The 22,445-nt window shown below is 31.7% G+C and overlaps 1 protein-coding gene across 2 annotated transcripts in view; it reads left to right on the top strand.

The window, feature by feature from the left end:
- Positions 1 to 22,445, top strand: part of LOC118191208 (flotillin-1-like) — a 193,936-nt gene that overhangs the window by 80,090 nt on the left and 91,401 nt on the right. For both annotated transcript variants that reach the window (XM_085825734.1, XM_085825735.1), the window contains one exon: positions 8,882 to 9,974. In XM_085825734.1, the coding sequence (XP_085681860.1) occupies positions 8,882 to 8,911 (30 nt within the window). In that variant the 3' untranslated portion in view covers positions 8,912 to 9,974. The remainder of the gene's footprint in view (positions 1 to 8,881; positions 9,975 to 22,445) is intronic.

The raw sequence follows: 22,445 nt of genomic DNA, 5'->3' as shown, positions 1-22,445 counted from the left end.
CCTTTCACCAATGCATTTGCTGTTTTTTTTCGCAGTCTTTTGAGAGGTGAGATTTAAGACAAAAGTCGTACATATAATTTTCGACTGATGTATTAAGCGTTCCCGCTGATACCATTTTCTTTTTAATTCGAGCCACACTCTTATGATAGTTGTTAGTATTTCTTTCGCTTGATTTCAGAAGTGTTTGTTGATTAAAATCCAGAGTTAATGACTTTTCGCGGGCTTCTACTTCTCTCTTTAGAAACAACAATAAATCTGACACTATTGACTCTGTGCCGACGTTTTGCCCCCTACTAAACTGTAACACTAAATCTTGCAGTATACACTTATATAAAATAGGAAGCAATAGATTGCCATAACAATTAAAATTAATACGTATCTAATGTCTCTAAACTTCTTGTTTGAACCATTATTTCATTATATAGTTTTCTTAAACTGGATACAACATTTGAACGAAGTACTGGCTCCAAAGCTAGGAGAATGTTCATATGCACGCTAACTAATATTTCTTTTTTCCCAAATATGTCAGTTAAGATTTCGATGGCCTTTTTATAGTTTTCTCCTATTAATGGTAATCCGCTTATAGGTTTTGCAGCTGAACCGGTGAGTAAAGATCTTAAATAGTTAAATTTCTCACTATCTTGAAGCGTATTGTTTTCGTGAATGGCAGCTTTATACTGAGCCGAAAATTCTGTAAATTTACATAAATCACCGCTGAAAGTTTCTAAAGTAATGCGAGGTAATTTAGTATTATAATTAGTTTTGAAACTTGTGAAGTTGTTCCAGTTTTACCCACATTTTGAATATATCTATTGACTTTCGATTTACATCTAATGATTGATTCGCTGTATTCTAAACAATGCTCTACTTCTGTCTCTAATTCCTGAACAGTGCTTTGAGCATTAATATAACTTCATCATATTTCAACAAGCTAGTTTCTCTCTCGATTAACACTGAAAGCGATTCCTGCTACACTTCTAGGTTCGAATTCTTGCTTTGCAATTCATCTTCCAATTTCCTTATTAATTTTGTTACACTGCTACAAATCGAACCTCTAATTTTTCTATTTCTCTCGATAGTTACTTCAAAACTCATTTTCAAAGATAAATTGCATGCAGATAAAATGAAATGACTCACCTTATCGGCCGATGCACCAAAAACTTCTTGTATGTAATAACTTACTCAATATTCCATACGCGGCGTCATTGGATCTTGATATGTTATGATATCAAATAAAGACATTTTTCTTTAACTAAAGCTATTTGTGAATCAAAGAAAATTTATGAACAAGTATTATATACAGATTACAGAATATCTAGTTTATACCACTCACAATCACTCTCATCAAACTCTCAACTCTCTCTGGTGAAAAACTCTTAATTAGCTAAACGTACGAGCGGCACAGCACTCTCTATCTCTTTTTCTACAGGGAGGCTTCCTGTTTTTTACCTCACTGGAATGTATGCTGTTTATAGGAACTGTGTTTTCATTCCCTACATTTAATTGTTTTTGTTTTGCTTTCATTTTTTTAGCGTTGTAGCATGCCCTTTCAATGTGCTCAATTTTCTTACAAAATCTGCAGATACATGTCTTAAATTTACAAGAGTTTCTATCATGATCGGTCCCCGTACATCGCAAACACATTTTTCCTCTAGCACTTCTTAGCTGTGATGTTTTGTTTTTCAAACTTTTGTTTTGGAGCGACTGACTTAGATTTTCCTTTATTCTTAGCACAAAATTCTTTAATTTTTATTGGTTTCCCAATTATTTCATTCCCAATTAAAAATCGGTTACCATTCTAGTTATCAAAATTTAAGATATAAAAATTTGATTCTAAAATTTTACGCGAAATTCAAAACCTCCTCCCTGACAAATTCACCTAACCTAGAGGATATATTTAACTATGGACTTCACAAAGGTCACACCCTAAACGGGAATCTCTGAGGTACTAGTAAAAGCAGGGAAAAATATCTCATGCTCTAAGCCAGGGGTCTCCAAACTTTCCAGCCTTAGGGCCATACTGATTACTCCAGTAAGTTCCGAGGGCCAAAACCATATTATCATTGTTGCCGGTGGTAAAAAGTGAAATAGTCCACTGATGAAAAAAAAAGTCCGAAAAAGTACGCAACGTTTTATTAATTTTCCTGTCATTATCTGTAATTTCTAGATTAGTCGTAGAGTACGAGCCATGAGGAGTAACGTGACACGACATCTGGTGGACACAAGCGGAAATAGGTAGTACCTTCTATCGCTAACAGATGGCGCTAATAGCACGTACAGAAGTCTCCTATGACACTGTTGTGAAATAAAATAGTGCGTACCTCCTTAAAACGTGTTTGTGCATGTTTAAGACATCTTTGTAACAGTATTTTGATTTGAATTGTTGCTTTTGTGCATGATTTAGTAGTATGGAAAAGAAGCGAAAAATTGATAGTGAATGCAGAAAATTCAAAGATCAGTGGAACATTCAGTATTTCATAATTGAGTCCAGTAACAAGGCGCTATGTTTGATTTGCAATGAAAGCATAGCCGTTCTCAAAGAATATAACATTAAACGTCATTATGAAACAAAACATTTTCAAAATTACTCAAAATATACAGGAAGTTTGCGGACAGAAAAATTCGAAGCTATGAAGCACGGATAGAAATCACAGCAATCTTCATTTACAAAACTCAAAACTGAACAAGAGGCTGCAACTCGTGATAGCTTTCGTGTGGCTCTTGAAATTGCAAAACGTGGAAAACCATTCACCGATGGAGAAATGATCAAAGAATGCATAATTGCAGTAGCCAAAGAAATATGCCCTGAAAAGGTAAATTTATTAAAAACTGTCAGTATGTCAGCAAACACTGTGGCTCGAAGGGTAGAAAACATCGCTGAAAATATATCCTCTCAACCGTTCGACAAAAATGGACATGTTGAGTGGTTTTCTTTGGCCTTGGATGAGTCAACGGATGTGTCAGATACTGCTCAGATGTTGATTTATATTCGAGGAGTAGATAAAAGCTATGAAGTGCATGAAGAACTTCTTGATATGTATAGTATTCATGGCACAACTACTGGTACAGATATTTTTAAAGGAGTTGAAATGGCCATTAATCAAAAGAACCTTCGATGGAAAAACTTGAAATGTATTACAACTGATGGAGGCAAAAACCTGAGTGGGAAAGATAAAGGAGTGGTCGCTCTTGTGTCAAAGGCTGTAGAAAATGACGGTGGTTCAAAACCATTAGTCTTACATTGTATCATTTATCAACAGTCTTTGTGTGGAAAATGTTTGTATATGTCTGAAGTTCTGAAACCAGTCATATCAACTGTTAATTTTATCAGATCTTTTGGGCTGAATCACCGACAATTCCGACAATTTATTGAAGAGATTGGAGAAAATGACTTACCTTATCATACTGCCGTACGTTGGCTTAGTTGTGGGAAAAGTCCTTCAGTGCTTTTTTGAACTTCGAACAGTGATCGAAATTTTTTTTGAATGAAAAGCATCGCCCTCTTACTGAATTACAAAACAACGCATGGCTGTGGAAGTTAGCATTCTATGTTGATTTGACAAAACATGTGAACGAACAGAATTTGAGATTGCAAGGAGAAAACAGCATCTTCCTGATTTATACACTAATATCAAATCATTCCGGAAGAAATTGATACTGTTTCAATCACAACTACGAAGTAAATGTTTTTCACATTTTTAAAACATGTGAAATATTCAGCCACACCACTGAGACTGAGTTTCCTATCGATTTTGCAATCGAAACTTTGAGTGCTTTGAAAATAAATTTTGATACTCGTTTCTCGGACTTTGATGCCATTGCGAATCAAATTAAGATTTTTCAGAATCCTTTTGATACTGACATTGAAACCCTAGCCCCGGAACTTCAAATGGAAATGATTGATCTACAGTGCAGTGATATAATTAGGAACAAATATCAAAACTCATCTTTGTTGGAATTTTATAAGTCTTCCACTGACACAATTTGATAATTTGCATAAATTTGCTCGTGGGCTGTTTTCTGTTTTTGGTACTACTTAATTGTGTGAGAAGACCTTCTCCAAAATGAAGTACACAAAAAATGTTTACAGATCTAAATTAACTGATGAGCATCTTAAATCTCATTTAATAATTGGTACAAGTAAAATGAGTCCACAACTACAAACTATTGTCAGTGGAAAGGCTCAATTACATAAATCTCATTAGTATTTCATATGTCATTATGCTTGTTATAAGTTATGTTTTTATTTAAAATGTATAAAATGTTAGTTGGATTCATTTCAATAATTTGTTAGTTATTATATACTGAAGTTAAATTTTCTGCATATTATACATGTTTTCACTCATTACAATTCTGTGTTTCTTTATCCAACTTATCACAAAAACAATAACAATAAGCCTACAACAATGTTATGAGTAGTTAGCCCATGACCATATCAATGTAGATGTCATATTAATAATTATTCAACATAAAATTAGAATACTTCAGTAAACTAAATTTAATTTGCTATAAAAAATATGTTCTCTAAAAGGAGTTTTCAAGTATGCTAGCTCTCCGCGGGCCGGACAAAATCTGTCCGCGGGCCGGATGTGGCCCTCGGGCCGTAGTTTGGAGACCCCTGCTCTAAGCCAATATACCGACAAAAGTATCAGAGTATTAGTGCGAAGTTCAGGCTTGTTTAATACCCTGAGCGTTATGGCTGGCTTTATCCGGTCATGAGATTTTTTGTCATTTGTTATATATTAGCTTATAATTTATGATATTTTGCTTTCTTACTTTATTTAATAATATAAATATTATGTTAATAAATGTAAGTTGATGAAAATAGTGCCTAAAGTAAGTAAATATACAAATTCAGCTAATAAAGTGTTTTTGAATACAGGTCTTCATGACAGATCCAAAAACCCGTGCCACTCAGAGGGTTAAGAGAAATCAATTTCTTTATGTCTGGTCTTATTTCATTTAATTTTAAGAGTAAATTAGAATCCACATTTAATTTTGTTCTGTACTTATTTTTTAAATATAACATGGAAGAAAATCTTTGTTCACACAAATAAGCTGTGCAGAAAAGCAGTAAAAATTTAATAGCTCTATTTGAAATCCCTTTGAATTATTTTATTTTATTAATTAATTTATTTATTTTTTGTTCAGTCAAAAGTTAACACGTATGTTACTTTTGAAATCGTCAGTTAGAGTTCGATCAAAGGAAATTTCTATCACTTGTTCTTTTTCCTCACAAGATAAAATTTCAGGTATATTTGAACAAAACAGATTTCTAATCCAAATTTCTTTTCCCTAATCCTTGAGAAATACATGTTTAAATTATTTATCAATGAAAAACAATGATTTTTAATATCAAATGCTAATTCTTCCTTTATTTTCAAATTATTTTTGGTTAAAAACTTTCTAAAAGTGGAAAAAGGCTTAATATATTATTATCCAATTTTTTGATTATTAGCTCGATCTTTTTTTTTTTTTTTTTTTTTTTTTATCATTGCCTTTATTTTATATTTAACAAATTAACATTTGTCTTTGTAATCCTAAATTTGATTCATTTAACCTTCCACAAATACCAGCTAAATATGATAAACTTGCCAACCATAATTCACTAAATAAACATTTTTGCAATTCAGATTTTGAATCACAGAGGAAAATTTGAATTTCTCATCAAAGTTCAAAACGACAATTTAAAACTTTGCCTCTGGATAACCACCTTACTTTGGAATATAACAAAAGCGTTTCATGTTCACTGCCCATCTCTTGGCATAAAACCGTAAAATATTCTTGAATTTAAAGCTTGGCTTTTAATAAAATTAACAATTTTTTCAGCTTGATTTAAAACGATTTTCAGGCTCTCAGGAATTGTTTTGGCTACTAAAGCTTCACGATGTATGGAGCAGTGAGTAAATTTAGTTTCAGGTGCGACTTTTTTTATTTGAGAAATCACTCCGGAATATTTTCCTCTTAAAAGCCCGAGCTCCATCACTGCATGCGGTAATGCACTTATTCCAAGGAATATCATTCTCAGACATAAAATTGTCAATTACTTTGAAAATTTCACTTGCACTTGCTCTATCATGAAGAGATTCAAAAAATAAATATCCTTCAGCAATTCTTTTATCTTCTTCGAAATGTATGTAAACTAATAATTGAACAAAGGTTGTTTTATCAGTACTTTCATCCAACTGCAAAGCGAAATACTCACTTTTATGGAATTTGCCATTTCATGAATATGTCGACTTACTGTATCATTTGATAACAAAATATTATTAAGTTCATGAGTCGCTTTTTAATTTAATAATGTTAAAACTGTATCTTTACCTGCTAACAATATAAAGTTTTCTTCAATAGTGTGAGCCTGCCCAGTCTTAGCAATTCTTAGGCTTACCAGGTAACTAGCTTCTAAAGTTTTTTCACTTGAAGTAACAAAAACCTTGCATTACTTGTCGACTATTTTTGAACTCAATTATTTCCTCTTAAAATATTCTTCAGATTTATCTTTTAAATTAGCATGCTTAGATTCAAGATGTCTTTTAAGAAACGATGGTTTCATACTTTGATTGGATAATAGTTCACCACAAACAGCACACTGAGGTTGAGGTTCCATTCCAAGCAAATCCAAATGATAAGTAACTTTCATTATATTTTCTAAAAACAATTTTTCTTTTCTTTTCAATATTCTTAGTACTAGTAAATTGTCCTGGATCCATCACCTGTCAATCGTCACTTTTTCACCCAGTCAATCTTAGCCATTTTTCCATTTTGAAAATCTAGGTTTATTTTATTATTTTTTCACAAATATATAAATGCACAATATATTACGAGTTCTCCAGAAACAGATGACGATATTCTCAAATCGCTTAGAAAAATAAGGAATGCAAAGCAAGAACATGACAAGATACCTACCGTTAGAGACAGCAAACCGATGTAAAAAATTATTCTGATTGAAAATGAAGTAATATGAGCCTGGAAATGGCCAATAAAGTGCTGATGTGCTAATAAATCAATCAACTCTAAGAGAATTAATGAGATACCATTATCTTTTTTATAGGAACTTATTTTTATTTCCTATTAAATACTGCATCCATGTCTATTATTCCTTTTAAAAAACATCATTTATGGCACATTTTGTTATGTCTATGGCTAAAAGAATATTTGTGAAATGTACAACATGGAAGAACCACGAAAACTGCTGTGCAGACAAAATGTTCACCTCTTGCTTAAGTCTATAAGTGGCTATTGACCTTGAACAAAGCTCAGATAGCATAAATTTATGAATTTTAGAGGAAAAACTCTGCCAGGATGTTGGAGTTTTAATTTATGAATTTAATAATTAAAAATACTTTGCTTCTTTGCATACCATCTATTTTTCTCTTGTGTACCACCGGTTGAGAACCTCTGGTATAAAGGAAGTTTGTTTCCTAAAAAACAAAAATCATGCAAAACATTTTATATAATTAAAACATAATATAAAAAAATTACAGTTAAATAAGCAATATCCTTTAATACAAATATTAATTATTCTAATAAATGAATTAACCAACTTCCTGTTGCAAAATCTTAAGAATTCGAATGGTATAAAGAAAATTAAGAACTTTGTTTTCTAAAAAAACATACAGAACTTTTCAATATCTTAAAAACAGTGAAATACGCAATCAATAACATAAAAGAAACAAAAAAAAAAAAAAAAATTCTGAAAAGGAAAGTATAATTAATAATGTTTTATCTCATATTTTCAAGAGAAAACAGTCAGCAGTCCTCTATACACAGCATTGAATCAAAAACTGTTGCCAAAACCACATTTCTAAAAGAATGAAACTATCATCAGAAAGCAATAACCAATCAAAATTGTGCTTTATGGATGACATAATGCAAAATATACAAACCTCTTTGCCACTGACTAATAAAGAGAGAGTTTTAAAAAAAGGAAATTATTTCTGATGTGCCTCGACACATGCACGTCAGAATAAGAAGATCGTGATGTGAGAAGTGTAATCGGAAGCTTTATTTAAAATTTTTTTTTTAAATTACAAAATATTATTTTTCAAAAATTCTTTTTGTAAAAGGAGTCTGAAGAATAAACGTTTAACATGTCCAAAAATCAAAGGAAAATAAACAGTACACTTTTTTAAATCACTTAAAAAATATCCCATTGAAAAGCTGTTAACCTCACTTTGCTAAATAATTTTGTATTTAATTGGTTTATTGAAATACGAAATTTATTTTAAGTTCGCATGATAGCTAAGTGCCTATTTTCATGACGATGTGAAAATGGAATGTATAGACTAAAATATCGCTTTTCTGTCGCCCATTATGTCTCAAAATGATGCGATTTCATCAAAAACAATAAATAAAAAATAAAAAAAATAAACCTCATTCAAATTTCGAAAAAATCGCTTCAAGGTGCATTGGCTCTTGTCTAGATGCACCTATGGACCAAATTTCATAGCCCTGGGTCTATTAGCTTATGTGCCTCATGAACAAAAGACACAGACAGAGTCTTCCTTTTATTATATGTAATGAGCCTTAAGGCCTATTTGCTTAAGGGGAGAGATGCCTTCGTGGAGGACTTTTTAAGAAAAATTGGCTTGTATACACATTTCACACTTGAAAATCCATTAAAACAGCCATCCAGCCAGCCTGTTTCTGGGATTCGAACCCAGGACCGAACTATCAGTGTTCAGAGACTTTACCACTTGGCCGCTGTTGAGCTGAATTATCTTTAGGAATAAATTTAAGTTCGTAAACCAAGGTTCCACTCTATTTAAAATTTTTTATTCATCTATTTTAAAACATTTAATTTAGTTGAAGTTATGTGTTTAATTATTATATTGTTAACACTGAAACTATAATTTCTAAAGTATTAATTTTTCTCTTGCAGTCATTGAAAATTGCTCAAGCTACCATGTGAAATGCTGCATTTTGAAACCATTAATTGCAGAGAAGAATTTTATAGCTTGATGTTTCATATTTTAAATGTCTTGATGACAGTATTTAGCAATATTCATGTTTAAGAAATTAAATGCAATTTCAATGCAAAGCATATTTCCGTTTTCAGCTCTGTTTAAAGTATTTGTGAATTTTTATCATTCACATAAATTGTTGTACATTCACATAAATTGTTACTTATTTTACCTAGTTCACACAGAGCTTTGTATGAGTTATGATAACTTTATAAATACTTATTACTATCTTCTTATGCCTGTATGAAATGCCTGCATGTATGCCTGTTTTAAGGGTACTTGCGTATTATTGCAACTAGGTTGGCGCAATTTGTAAGTTTGAGTAAAAAAGTATGAATAGAAAGAAAATGTACATTTATTAATTACAGATAATTTTTAATACAGTTTTTTATATTATTTTGTTTTAAAATATAAAATAGCAATTAAACCCTTCTGGTTTCGAATTAAGTTGCAGAATTATTTTTTCGGCGGAAATCTTTTGGCTATTGCTTTTAGCACTGATTGAAAACCGTCTTCGCCATTAACAGCTTGAGCTTGGCGCCATATAAATTCGATAAGGTATGAGTCAAGATGATGATGGGCTGTTCCTCTCTGTTTTTTGTTGCGCCATTTGGCTGAGCCCCACATGCGCTCTACATGTTGCGTGTGAATGCCCGTGTTGGGATCCACAAAGTTATATTTGTGATTAACAGTTCCATGCAGAAATCCAGCATTTTCGAACTCACTTGTATTGTATCCTTTCCAGCAATCCGAATAAATGATGCTTCCTTCCTCGATATTTTCGCAAATTTTTTGCATGAGGGTAACGGCACTTCTGTTAGGTACAGTTACCAAAAAAGTCTCTTTCTTTTCTCCGCAAATTCCGCCGAAAACCCATTGCTGTGGTAGTACACGCCCAGTGTTATTTTTTTTTTTTTTTACAAATAAACTTTCGTCTAAACACGTAGGGTTGCCGTAAGTAGGGTCCCAAATTTGGCGATTTATGCGAATTTTGGCCTGGTTGCGTAATACGTAAGTATCGTTTTAAGTTTTGAAAAATGAGAAAAGAGAATATGATTTTTATTTTTAGTACCATGTTTGTTTTTTTTCTCTATTTAAGGTAATTTTTAAAACTTGATGAATAGCATTTATTTATTTATTGTATTTATATTTTATTTTTATATTATTTACTTCATTTATTTGTTATCTGTTGTTATTTGTATAACTCAATTTTTTTAAAAATTATTTTTATTTTGTTGTGTGTTAACAGAAATCCGTATAAATTTTAATTAGATATTATGCATGTTTTGATGAATCTTAATGTTAATAAGACTAATTCTTAATTATCAAAATTTATATAATACCATAATATTGTACTTTTAATGTTTGGAATGTAAAGGAAATGCATCAAAATTTAAGATTTTGATAAATAAAAAAGGAAACTGTTTTTCACAAAAGTGTCTAGATTCTAATGCTAAATTTGAAAAATGGTTCGATATTAGAGAAAATGGAACAAGTGCATTATAATGCACATTAAACCATTCACAGAATATACACAGAAATGCAATTTGCATTTATTGTGAAATGGTTCATTGATAGTCTAAATAATATAATTCTGTAATATAATTTCCTATGATAACTTAAAATGCAATTTTTTCTCTAAAATGTCTTAACCATATTATGTATAATTGCTTTGAATTGTGTTATTTTGTGTAACCAAATATGCGTGATAATAAGAATAATTATATAATAGTTAATTGTGAAATATAGTAAAATAGCTGCAATAGATTTTTTCCCCTTGTGTATGATATAATAAACTACATAGGATAAAGAGGGGGGGGATATGGATCAGTTTTTACTAGGCTTAGATTTGAGATTTGTAATATAAATTATAGCAAAAATATTATCAGAGCTTTCGTGAATTATGTTCATTTGCAAGATTTTATAGATACAGGCTACATGAAAAATGTTTCTTTCATGAAATTTGTATTTAAGGTAATATTTATTTAAGATAAAGTGGAAAAATCCGCAAAGTTTTTCCACTTTTCCATTTTCTGCTGATTAACACATTTGTGATTGGTATGTTGTTTTTCAAATTTAGCTTTATTTCTGGCATGTTATGTAAAATGAAAAACAAAAAAGAAAGGCATAATTTTTCCAATAAAAAATTATAACAAAAATTATTTATAAAGATTAGTTTAATGGCTCCTTTTATATTATTTTTAGTGAAATAGTTTAAATTATATTAAGGGATACTTTCTTGTAAGCATATATATCTTGATATACACTCATTTCTATAAATTAAGGATAATGCAAAATCAGGGAAAGGAAGAGTTAGAAGCAAAACAAATTTGACTTATTTGTAAAGCTTATTTATTAAACAAAAGGTAAAGAGCAAAAAAAAAAAAAAAAAAAAAAAGATCCTATATGTTTGATATTATTAAAAAAAATTAACGATTTTTTCTCCCTGGAGCAAATAAAAAAAAAATACCTATTTACAAAAAACCAAAATTATATGGTTGGTATGATTGTTAATACGTTGTATGTCTCCCAGACGATGCAATACAGTCCTTACAATGCCTAGGCATGCTGAGTATCAAATTATCGATCAGATCTTGGGGGATATTACACCACTCAAAAAGCAATGCTCTCCGAAGTTCCAGTAGACATGTAGGAGGAGGTTCTGGTAGACATGTAGGGCTGCAAATTGTCAGCCAAGCATGTCTCACATGTGCTGTACTGGATTCAAGTCCGGTGAGAATGCTGGCCAGTCCATATGGGGGATATCCTCCGATTGAAGGCATTCGCTTACGATGTTTGCACATTGAGGATGGGCGTTGTCATCCATAAACACAAATTGTGCTCCCATGCCACCCCGAAACAAACGTACATGTTGTTCCAGAATGACGTCCTGATAGATTTGGCTTGTCATCGTTCCAATTTCAACATGCAGGTCAGTTCTGGAACCCAGAATAATTCCACCCCAAATGAGCACTCCTGCACCACCATAACGGTGTCATTCAATGATGTTTTCTTGGTGGTAACAGGTACCTGGAGCTCTCCATATGAAAGTCCAGCGAGAATCAGACTGCAAGCTAAATCTGGACTCGTCGGAAAACATCACACAAGCCCACTGTTGCGGTGTCCACAATGCATGCTCTCTACTCCAGGCTAACTGCAGGCAACAGTGAGTTGCAGTAAGTAGATGCATCTGACAGGTCTACGAGCATATAGACCAATCTGCCCTAAGCATCTGTACACGGTCTGCCTTGAAATTGTCGTACTAGTGGCTGAAGAGAGCTGATGAGATAGGTCTGAGGCTGTTCTCCACCTGTTTCTTTTGGCATTAACTGCCAAATACCGGTCCTCATTCAGCGTTGTAACTCTGGGGCGACCTGTGCTGTAACGTCTACTCACATTACCATCATCTTGGAATCGTTGTCAAAGCCTGGAGATGACACTCTGGGCAATTACGAGTTTGTCTGATACTTCCAGTTGGGTACGCCCACATTTCAGACGGCCGATAATTCTACCACGTAAAAAATCATCCAAATGCATCCTTTGTGTCATAACTATTCGGTCATTGCACTGAAATGCTTATAAAATGCCTGCAAATAATTTTACTTCTTTGCCTGTATTCCTTATATATCACTCTCTTACACTCTCATCATTGTGACGTACCATTGGTGTCATCTGGTTACTTCCTGAAATTTGCATATGATTCTTGAAGATGTGTGTAGTGATTTTAAAGGTGATATATTTATTTTAGAGTTCGATTTCCTCGTGACTCCGAATTATCCTTAATTTATGGACATGAGTGTAGATTTTATTTTCTGTATTGGAATATATATGTTTTTAATCTTCAGTCATATTAAGATATTGCCCTGAAAACCCAAAGTTTTTGAAAAATTTATTAGAAGAATATACTTTTGTACTTGTGATTCCAACAAATCTTTGCAATTTTATTCATGAACTCTTTTCTTGATTGCTTTGAGCATATATGGTTGTTATAAAGATGTTTGTAAGAATCTGTTTCTAACAACCACACAAGAATTATTTTTTGGAAATTTTTGAAAAAGTATCAATTTAATGAGCATCCCTTTTTTCCACTAATAAAAGGTGTTCTGTTTTGAAAGTAAGGTTAATAGTTCTTACATTAAAAGAATTTAGGAAAAAGTTTTTAGATCTGAAGTGGCAGTCACTCTTACGAGAACATGTCTTTTTGTCTGTGGCCTACCATGACTAACAATTTAAATTTATGTCTCCAATTCTGAAAGTCTTCGGATAATTGCTTCTGAATTTCAGTACTTCTGTGTTATAATTTTTACAGTTGGTTCATGGTACTAGACTAAAGAAATGACACTTACTTACTACTATCGCTACCAACGATGGGATTCAAAAATTTTAAAAATCAGTTTGCTTTCTAAATAAGGAATAAGATTAGATATTAAATAGCAATACATTTCCAAAATAAATATTACAGTTCAATTTTAACAACTATTTCACTCAATTAAAAATATTCTAAAAAGCAATTCTGCCAAAATGGTGTAAGCTGGCTGAATCTTACCATGCTTGCTTATTGAATTTATCTTTTTTTAATGTGTTGAATAACATAAACTTTACTTTTCAGTTTTCTACAGTAGAAGTTGCTTCATGTGATTTGCACTAATGTTTGTCCATGACTATTTTAAAACATTAACTGAATAATAACATTAGGTGGTGAGAAATATATCCTTCAAGGTATCAATGGAATTTAACTAATCTAATCTAACTATTATCAGAAATATATAAATGCTTACTGTCACAGCATTTTAATTAGGAAAAAAGTCATCAGTGATTATCTGTAACTGTTATGCAAAAGTTAATTTATGAACTGTTCATAATGTTTCTGGAATTTATTTGATCATTACTGTAACCGTGATCTTAATACACATAGTGCATTCCTCATCTCATTATTTATAGGAAATTCACCAATTTCATCATCTTTTTTCTTCAGAAAGTTTATCACATAATTTTTTTGAATTTGTTTCAGAAAAGAACTAGTATCATCTTCCATTAGTAATATAGTAAAACTTTTTCATTAATATCCAAGATTTAAATTCATCACAATTCATATCAATTGGAGACTGTTTTTAGTTCTTCAATTTTCGTTTCATTTTCATTATTTATTAAAAAGTTGGCGTGCTGAGAATGGTTTTCCTCTCATCGTTTCCGAAATGTGGTTCAGAGTTATATTCAGCAAATGCAGAGCATTCAGAAGGCTGGTTTTTATTGCTAATTTATTTGCATTTATATCTCTATCATCTTTGTCATGACTGAATAATCTTTTCACTGTAATAATCCCTTGATCATGATTGAATTATGGCTGTGATATTTGCTGGCAGTTATGAACATCAATATGTTTAAATCAGTATTTCCATTACACGCTGCACAGTTGCCAGTAAGAAGAAAGATATCATTCTCCAGTGCATTATACTGTTTCAAAAGCTATTCATCAAAAGTGAATGACAACATGCGTGCCTTTGAATTACACTTATACTCCAATAGTTAAAGCTTTACTCCTTTAAAGCATCTTAATCCCTTAATGACTTATCTCTGAAATTGGTGATTTCTATGCTCTGTTTTGACTTTATTTGGTGATTTTATCTTTTATTTGGTGAAAAATGTGTTAAAAAGTATTTATTAAAAAACTCATTCTATAACACTTAATAATAATAGTATTAACTAATTCTTTGATCACAATATGTTTAATATAAACTTTCCATGTTTTCGTATATAAATGTGTGCGACTTCAACAATCTAATAACAGTATTTGAGTGATAACATTAACTGTGATTGCATTAAGTGGCACCTATTGTATTGTTTAGAAAACAGGACGTAAAAACTACTTGTGGGCTATCTGTTTCTAGAATGTTCATTAGTTAAGATTCATCCCCAATTCGATCATGACCTATAAAAGGGAGATTTGTAAATATGAAGAAAATGTAAATTGAAGTGACATTAATTAAGTCATATCTGTGATTTATAAACTATATGTAATAATTTTTCATCATTAAAAAACATAGAAAATGCAGTATTTTCTGTCTTCTTTAACTGATAGTAAGTTAAGACACAATAACACGCCGAAGAAATACCAATTCAGAAGTCAAACAACAAAAATCAGCGTTATATTTTCAAAATTTTCACAGGACTAGTTTCGATGGTTTTACCGAATCACCAACAGGGATAACCTTGTTCATTCGTGGTTTTGCAGCTGAGGATGGTGGTTCAGTAAAATCATTGAAACTAGTCCTGTAAAAATTTTGAAAATATAATGCTGATTTTTGTTGTTTGACTTCTGAATTGATAGTACGTTTTTGACAACAGTATAAAGTTCTGACTGTGTTCTTAAATAAATTCTTGCAGATTTTATTTTTTAAACTGTTACGTATGCTGTTGAACTATTTGTGTGGTTTTTGAGTTAAAGCATTTCATTTTGATGCAGCTACAGTGCCTTTACTATGAAATTTTGAATATATAAAATTTTAAAAATGTAAACATGCATTCTTAAAATCGCTTTGAAATGAAGTGTTTAAATGATTTTTAAATAGTTGTTGATGAAGAAAACATTTAATTATTAAGGGGTGAAAAACGAAGAATCAGGATGCATTTATAAATTATACAAGTTCCTGTATCTGCAGGTAAATTAACTGTAAGTGCATTATAGAGGAAAAAGTAAAATTATGCATATTATCCATTGCAATGTGTATTACAATTATATATTTTTGCAGAGATTTTTATCGGCCTGTTGTAGTTATGCAATGTTTTCTTTATAGATTGACAATTCAGTGATTTCTAGCATTGATTTCTTTAAAATGTATTTCATCAAAAAACAAAATTTGTTCTCCTAAAGTATATATTTTTAGTTTTTTGAATAATTTATTAACTGAATATAGAGTTCAGTATAAATACATATTTTTGAATAAATGTACTAGTGTAAATGTGAGTAAATATACTTTACTTGTGAGTAAATGTACTTACTTTTTTTAGTGCTGCTTAATTTTCAAATATTCATTTTAGTAACTGCAATATATATTTTAAGTAACCAATTTTTTACTCACATTTAGTTATTCTTTAAGCTGAATTCATATATGTTAACAGAAATCACAATAACACTTTAACATTGCATTGTTTAAACAAATCAAATGCATAGCTTATTTACATGGCTTTCTACTTACTTTAATTATATAAGTAATGTGTCAGTTTAATGGCTTTCTACTTACTTTAATTATATAAGTAATGTGTCAGTTTAATGGCTTTCTACTTACTTTAATTATATAAGTAATGTGTCAGTTTATATGTGGCTAGATTTATTATGTATGTGAAAATAATGTTAGAAGAATGATTTCTTCTTTTCATACTGCAATAAACTTTCAATAATTTCTTTATTACATAAAAGTAATGTTTTATGGAAAGCATTTAGATATGTCTGGCATGTATAAGATGTTTATACATCTCTGTTTCTGATGTTATATTTATTGTTGTGTGTCATACTTATTGATTTTATCAAATTTTCTATCTAATTAAAGCTAATTAAATTTGGTTTTAGTGGAAAAATCTTTTGTTTTCATTTCTGTGGCTGTGTAAAAAATTGACCAGCATAACACTTGAAATAAATAATAAAATGCAAATCAAATTTCATATGAAAATCAGTTGCAGTTTCTAATGTTTATAGAAAATAATTTATAAGATAAGTATTATTGAACTGAAGGAATCCACACGTAATACTGTGTGTTTAAAGCTTATCATTTTGAATTGTTTGAAGTTCTTATCACTATAATCTGGTAACTTTGTAAATGTCTTGTATAGAAAATGCAGTTTTCATAAGAAGAGGTCATCCAGCACTATTAGTGCTAGCAGATAATTATTGAGCTCCAATGCCCTCAGTGGAGCTAATTTTCATACTGTCTATTTCATTTTTATTATTGTTGTGTGCACCACTTTCATCACTGCAATTTTTATAGATCTCCAGATTTACAGTAGAAATAATGTTTTCATTTGTCAAAACTTAGAAATTTGGCTCACAATTTTCTGTGTTTATGCATCCTAAAACATCATCTTGAGCAATGCCATTACATCCTTTTAGCCTTTGAAATATATCTACAAATTTATGGTCCATTGGTGTCTAGCTGTTTGTGTTGCTTAGATTGTTGTTTTTTTTTTCTACAAAGGCTTGAGCACAAATACAAATTACATCTTTTATTGCAGTGTGTTTCAGTGCTTTACTTTCATTATTTAGAATATGAGAAATGAGTCTTCAATTACATCTTAATCCATTGGTTATATTATCTAGGTAATACAGTACAAAGTCCGTAATCTGGACTCGTCGGGACTTCGGCGATTCCGTATTAGGGGTTTTTCCGGATTATAGATCATCAATTTAAATCTGGTAAGATGGCATGCAGAAATTATACAATTAAAAATATGAAACCGTAATTTATAAAATAAAGAGCAATTATAATCTAAAAGGTATCAAAATTTAGAAAAAAAAGCTTAATATTTATTTGTTTATTTTATTAAAAATTTCTTTCAATGTAAGTTGTTTAAGTTGCTTCGTTTTTTGTGCTAATACTTTCTCTTTAATTTTCTCTTCTATAAACAGTATCTCTTCTCTTTACACTCATGTATAGCGGACGCGCGCATTAAACGCGCATGCGTAAACATATTATGAACATGCGTAAACGCATTATACGTTTACGCATGCGCATAATGTTTGTAGCTTTGAGGTTCAGATTATAGATCATTTCGGATTATGGGCGTCCGGATTAAAGTCTATGTACTGTATTAGCTAGTAGAAAAATCACTTTTATTTTGCCTGGTAATAGCATTCCATTCATCTGGATGACATGGGGCATATTTGATTGTCAAGCAGATTTATATTGTTTAAATGTTATTTCATGGGGAACAACTTCTGAACTAAACCACATTACAAAAATCTTTTCACTCATCTATGCAGACTTTTGATTTGTGTAGTGTACTGGCGAAAAGCTGCCAGTGTAGGGTTTTGCTGCTATTAGAAGCCCGATCGAACCTAATGTTTAGCGTTTGACTTCTCGGGGGGGGGGTGGCAAGTCTAATGACATTTTTTCCCTTTCTTTTTTGTGAGAAAAGCAGGATTAAGAAAAAGCATTTGCAGTTAAACCAAACAAAACTGCAGTTAAAGATATATGCAGATATGAGCTCAAGAAATTAACAGAGTTCATATTTAAATACACTGGTTATTATTAATTAAGGAAAAATAAAAAAAGATGACGATTACTTAAAAAGTTCATGCAGAATTTAATGAAACTGACCCACAGTATACAACATATATTAAGGTACAAAATAACATGAAAAGAAATTACCAGACAAATATGGTGTTATAAAAATTAACATATGTATAAAATGAACAAATCGGATTTGGTATAGGAAAATTACCTTCAGTTTGGACTATAATCTCCTCTTAAAGCATTACAACACGTACAGTAATTTGTGATTCTCTCAATTATGCAGTTTATCAGTTCTATAGGAAGTGATAGTCATTGCTCTTGCAAAGCACTTACAAGCATGGCAAGGATCTGAAAAGGTGTATTGAGAGCAGCTATACATCTTCCTAAAGCATCCCACGCATGCTTGATAGGATTCAGGTCAGATGATCAAGCTAGCTACTCCATACGCTGAATTGTTTTGTTCCTGAAGGTAATCATTCATGATGCGAGTCAGGTGTGGTGTATCATTCCCTTTCTGTTGCGATAAATTATCACCTATTGCCATGGCATAATGGTGCACATAAGCATCAAGGATCTGTATAGGCCTGAGCATTCAAAATTCCACATGCAAAGATATGGAGGTCTACCCGTCCACCCAAAGAGATCCCAAACACAGACACGGCCTTCTCCGTATGCGTCTCTTTCACAGATATTTGATGAATGATAACGGGTTTCAGGTTTTTTTCCAAATAATGCCTGCTATCGCTTTAGGGGCTAAACCTGGACTCACCTGCAAAGAGAACAGCTCCCCATTAATCAGCTGTCCAGTGGACATGTAGACATGCTCACCTCAAAACGTTCTCTTCTATGACATGACGTGAGTGTTGTGTAATTTGAAGAAAAAGGCTAGAGGGCGCTGTTGCTCGCTTAGTTGTAGAGAATAAAGTTTGTTCATGTTGAAGGCGGCGGCCTAAGAATACGCTCTGTATATAGTAATTAAAATATTGTTTAAAATGTAAAAGTGTTAAAATTAGTAAACCCACTGAACCACCATCATCTGATTTGGAGATGCACATAATTATTAGATGGTGCATCGGCGTAAGGAATTAAGGCTTTGTGAAGATTTTAGGTGTTCGATCCAAGTGTTTCGATTTCAATGGATATTTCATACTCGAGGGACAATGGAATTCCAAATAAAGGTAGGGAAATCTTAAATTAATTATTTAGTGATTATTTGTAGTACATTAGTAAGTATTTATTATTGCTGTCGTGGGTGTATTTAAATTAAATAAAATGGAAGAGAAGTTAGATAGATTGAAACGTAAACGTTCCACATTGAGATCGTCTGTTACTAGGTTAATTAAAGTGATTGAAGATAAATTAAAAATTGAAGGGAAGGAAAATTCGATTAAAGAATTACGAGAATTGTTTGAATTATTAACCGAAAAGAAAAATAATTTAAGAACGCTTGATGATGAAATACAAGAGTTAATTGATAATAACTTAATTGAAGAAGATTGTAGTATAAGCGAAGAATACAATGACAAATGTATAATTGCTTGTAGTCAAATTAAGCAGTTTCTAGGTGCGGTTACCGCAGTACCGCCAGCGAGGAATTCCCAAAGTTCTGATTTAAACCAGTCTAGTGGTAATGGAATTTTGCATGTAAGTTCCAGTTCTAGTGGGAGTAGTACGCTGAAATTACCAAAATTAATGATTGATAAATTTTGGGGAGACCCCAAACAATGGAATGAATTTTGGAATAGTTTCGAAAATTCGATACATAAAAACGAAACGCTTTCAAAAATACAAAAATTTGTATACTTAAAAACATTCTTAACGGGACAAGCTTCGAATGTTGTATCAGGCTTTGAGTTAACAGAAAGTAATTATGATAGTTGTGTAGCTTTACTAAAGGACAGATATGGTCGAAAAGACCTGATCATTAATTCATTCATGAATAAAATTCTCAATTTAGAAGCTGTTAAAAATTCTGCTAACGTAAAGGCTTTACGTAAATTATATGACGAATTAGAAGTTTCGATTCGTAATTTGGAAACTTTAGAAGTAACTTCTGGCTCATATGGACATTTATTAATTCCAATATTATTAAAATTAATTCCGGACGATTTAGTTTTGGAATTTAATCGGCAAAGAGGATCGAAAGATAAAGTTGAAGTTTCGGAATTAACACAATTTATTAAAACGGAAATAGAATGCAGGGAAGTTTCAAATCTAGTATTAAGCGGAAGGAAAAATCCTGTGCCTCCGCGAGTCGATCAATCAAAATATGAAACTAGAAAATATGTAAAAAATACACCCACGGCTGCATTTCATACTGCAGTTAACCGAAAATGCATCTTTTGTGATAATTTGCACGAGTCATTTAAATGCGAAGTGAATGTTTCTGATAAATTAAAGAAACTAAGATCCGAAAACCGCTGCTTTTCTTGTTTTAAAAAATTCCATACTTCAAAAAGGTGCAGAAATAAAACTAAATGTAATAAATGTGGCGGTATGTATCACAATGAATCGATTTGTACTAATAAATCCCTTGTAAACAAAAAGTTGGAACAAGGTTATTCCAAAAACGAAACTGAATCTCTGACTTTGAATTCTGAGGAAAGAAATAAAGTTCAAAACTTAAAATTGATTGCTTCTGTTCCTCAATGTGATAATAATAATGACTGTAATGCCAGGGAAATATTATTACAAACTTGTACAGTTTATGCTTGTTCTAAGTATAAATCAAAATTAACTAGATTAATTCTTGATCAAGGCAGTCACAGATCCTTTATAACGAAAAAATTGGCCGACCCTTTAAAACTTACTCCAATCCGTTATGAAAGACTTTCTGTTTATTCATTTGGTGCGACGAAGGCAATGAATCATTCCTATCCGGTCGTTGAAATCGAAATTCAGAATTGGAAACAAAATAATAAAATAAAAATTGAATGTTTGATCTCGGATGTTATTTCCTCGGCGTCCATCAGTGTGCCTAGTAAACAAATTGCAGACTTCATGGAGCATATGGGGTTGCAGATCGCCGATTGCGCAAGAAAAAATAACATAGATGTTGAGATATTAATTGGGGGGGATGAATTCTGGAATGTAGTTTATTCTGTAAGAATTAAAATATCTGAAGGGTTGTACGCAGTCAGTTCTGTGTTTGGTTGGGTTGCCGCAGGAATCGAGAAAAATAAAACAAACAAAAATTGTTCTGAAAATTTAGCGGTAATGACAAACACTGTTGTGTTGAAAGATTTAAGAGGGTTTTGGGAATTAGACCATATGGGAATTAATGATTCTGATGATTATTCCGATATTGACTGCGAAATAGTAGACCAGTTTGAAAGAAATTTGCAGTTTAAAAACGGAAGATATGAGGCAAATTTAATCTGGAAATACAGTCCGAATAATTTAGGAAATAATTTTGAGGTAGCTAAGAAACGATTCGCAAACCTTCACAATAAACTAAGTAAAACTCCGGAGATTTTTCGGGAATATAAAAATATAATTGAGAACCAGATATTAGAAGGAATTGTGGAGGAATGTCCGAATAATGATACAAATTTGGGATATTTTATGCCTCACCGAGCAGTGATACGACCTAGTGAAACTACTAAGGTAAGAATTGTGTACGATGCTAGCTCAAGGACAGAGGACACGAATTCGTTGAATGACTGCCTTGAATCGGGACCTAATCTAAATCCAAATATACTAGACATTATGTTAAATTTTCGTAAGTTTAAGATAGCGTTTTGTGGAGACGTTGAAAAAGCCTTTTTGATGATAGGAATTGCTGAAGGTGATAGAAAATTTCTAAAATTTCTTTGGTTTAATGAAAATAATGACTCCTTTAAGATTATGCAAATGTGTCGCGTAGCTTTCGGTTTGACTATATCTCCTTTCATTTTGGCCGCCACTATAAAATATCACATTCGAAAATATAAAGATAAAATGCCGGACAGTTTCCAAATGTTAAATTCTTCTGTCTATGTCGATGACCTATATTTTGGAGCAGGAACGGTTGAAGATGCATATCGGTTATCTGTAGATGCGGTTAATATATTTAAGGATGCTGGGATGAATTTCAGAAAATTAAGAACTAATTCTAAAGCATTAAACGATTTATGGGTCTCAGATGGGATTAAGGAATCAGACAACAAATTAACTAGTGAATCGAATTTCTTAGGCATGATTTGGAATTCCATTGAAGACGATATAAAGTTAAATTTAAAAAATTTAATTGACTTTTCTACTGGAAACGATTTTG

This window comes from Stegodyphus dumicola, chromosome 10, assembly GCF_044657685.1.
Source record: "Stegodyphus dumicola isolate Sdum_Otavi_A_Nest chromosome 10, ASM4465768v1".
Lineage (NCBI taxonomy): Eukaryota > Metazoa > Arthropoda > Arachnida > Araneae > Eresidae > Stegodyphus > Stegodyphus dumicola.
This window is presented reverse-complemented; position numbering and strand designations above follow the sequence as displayed.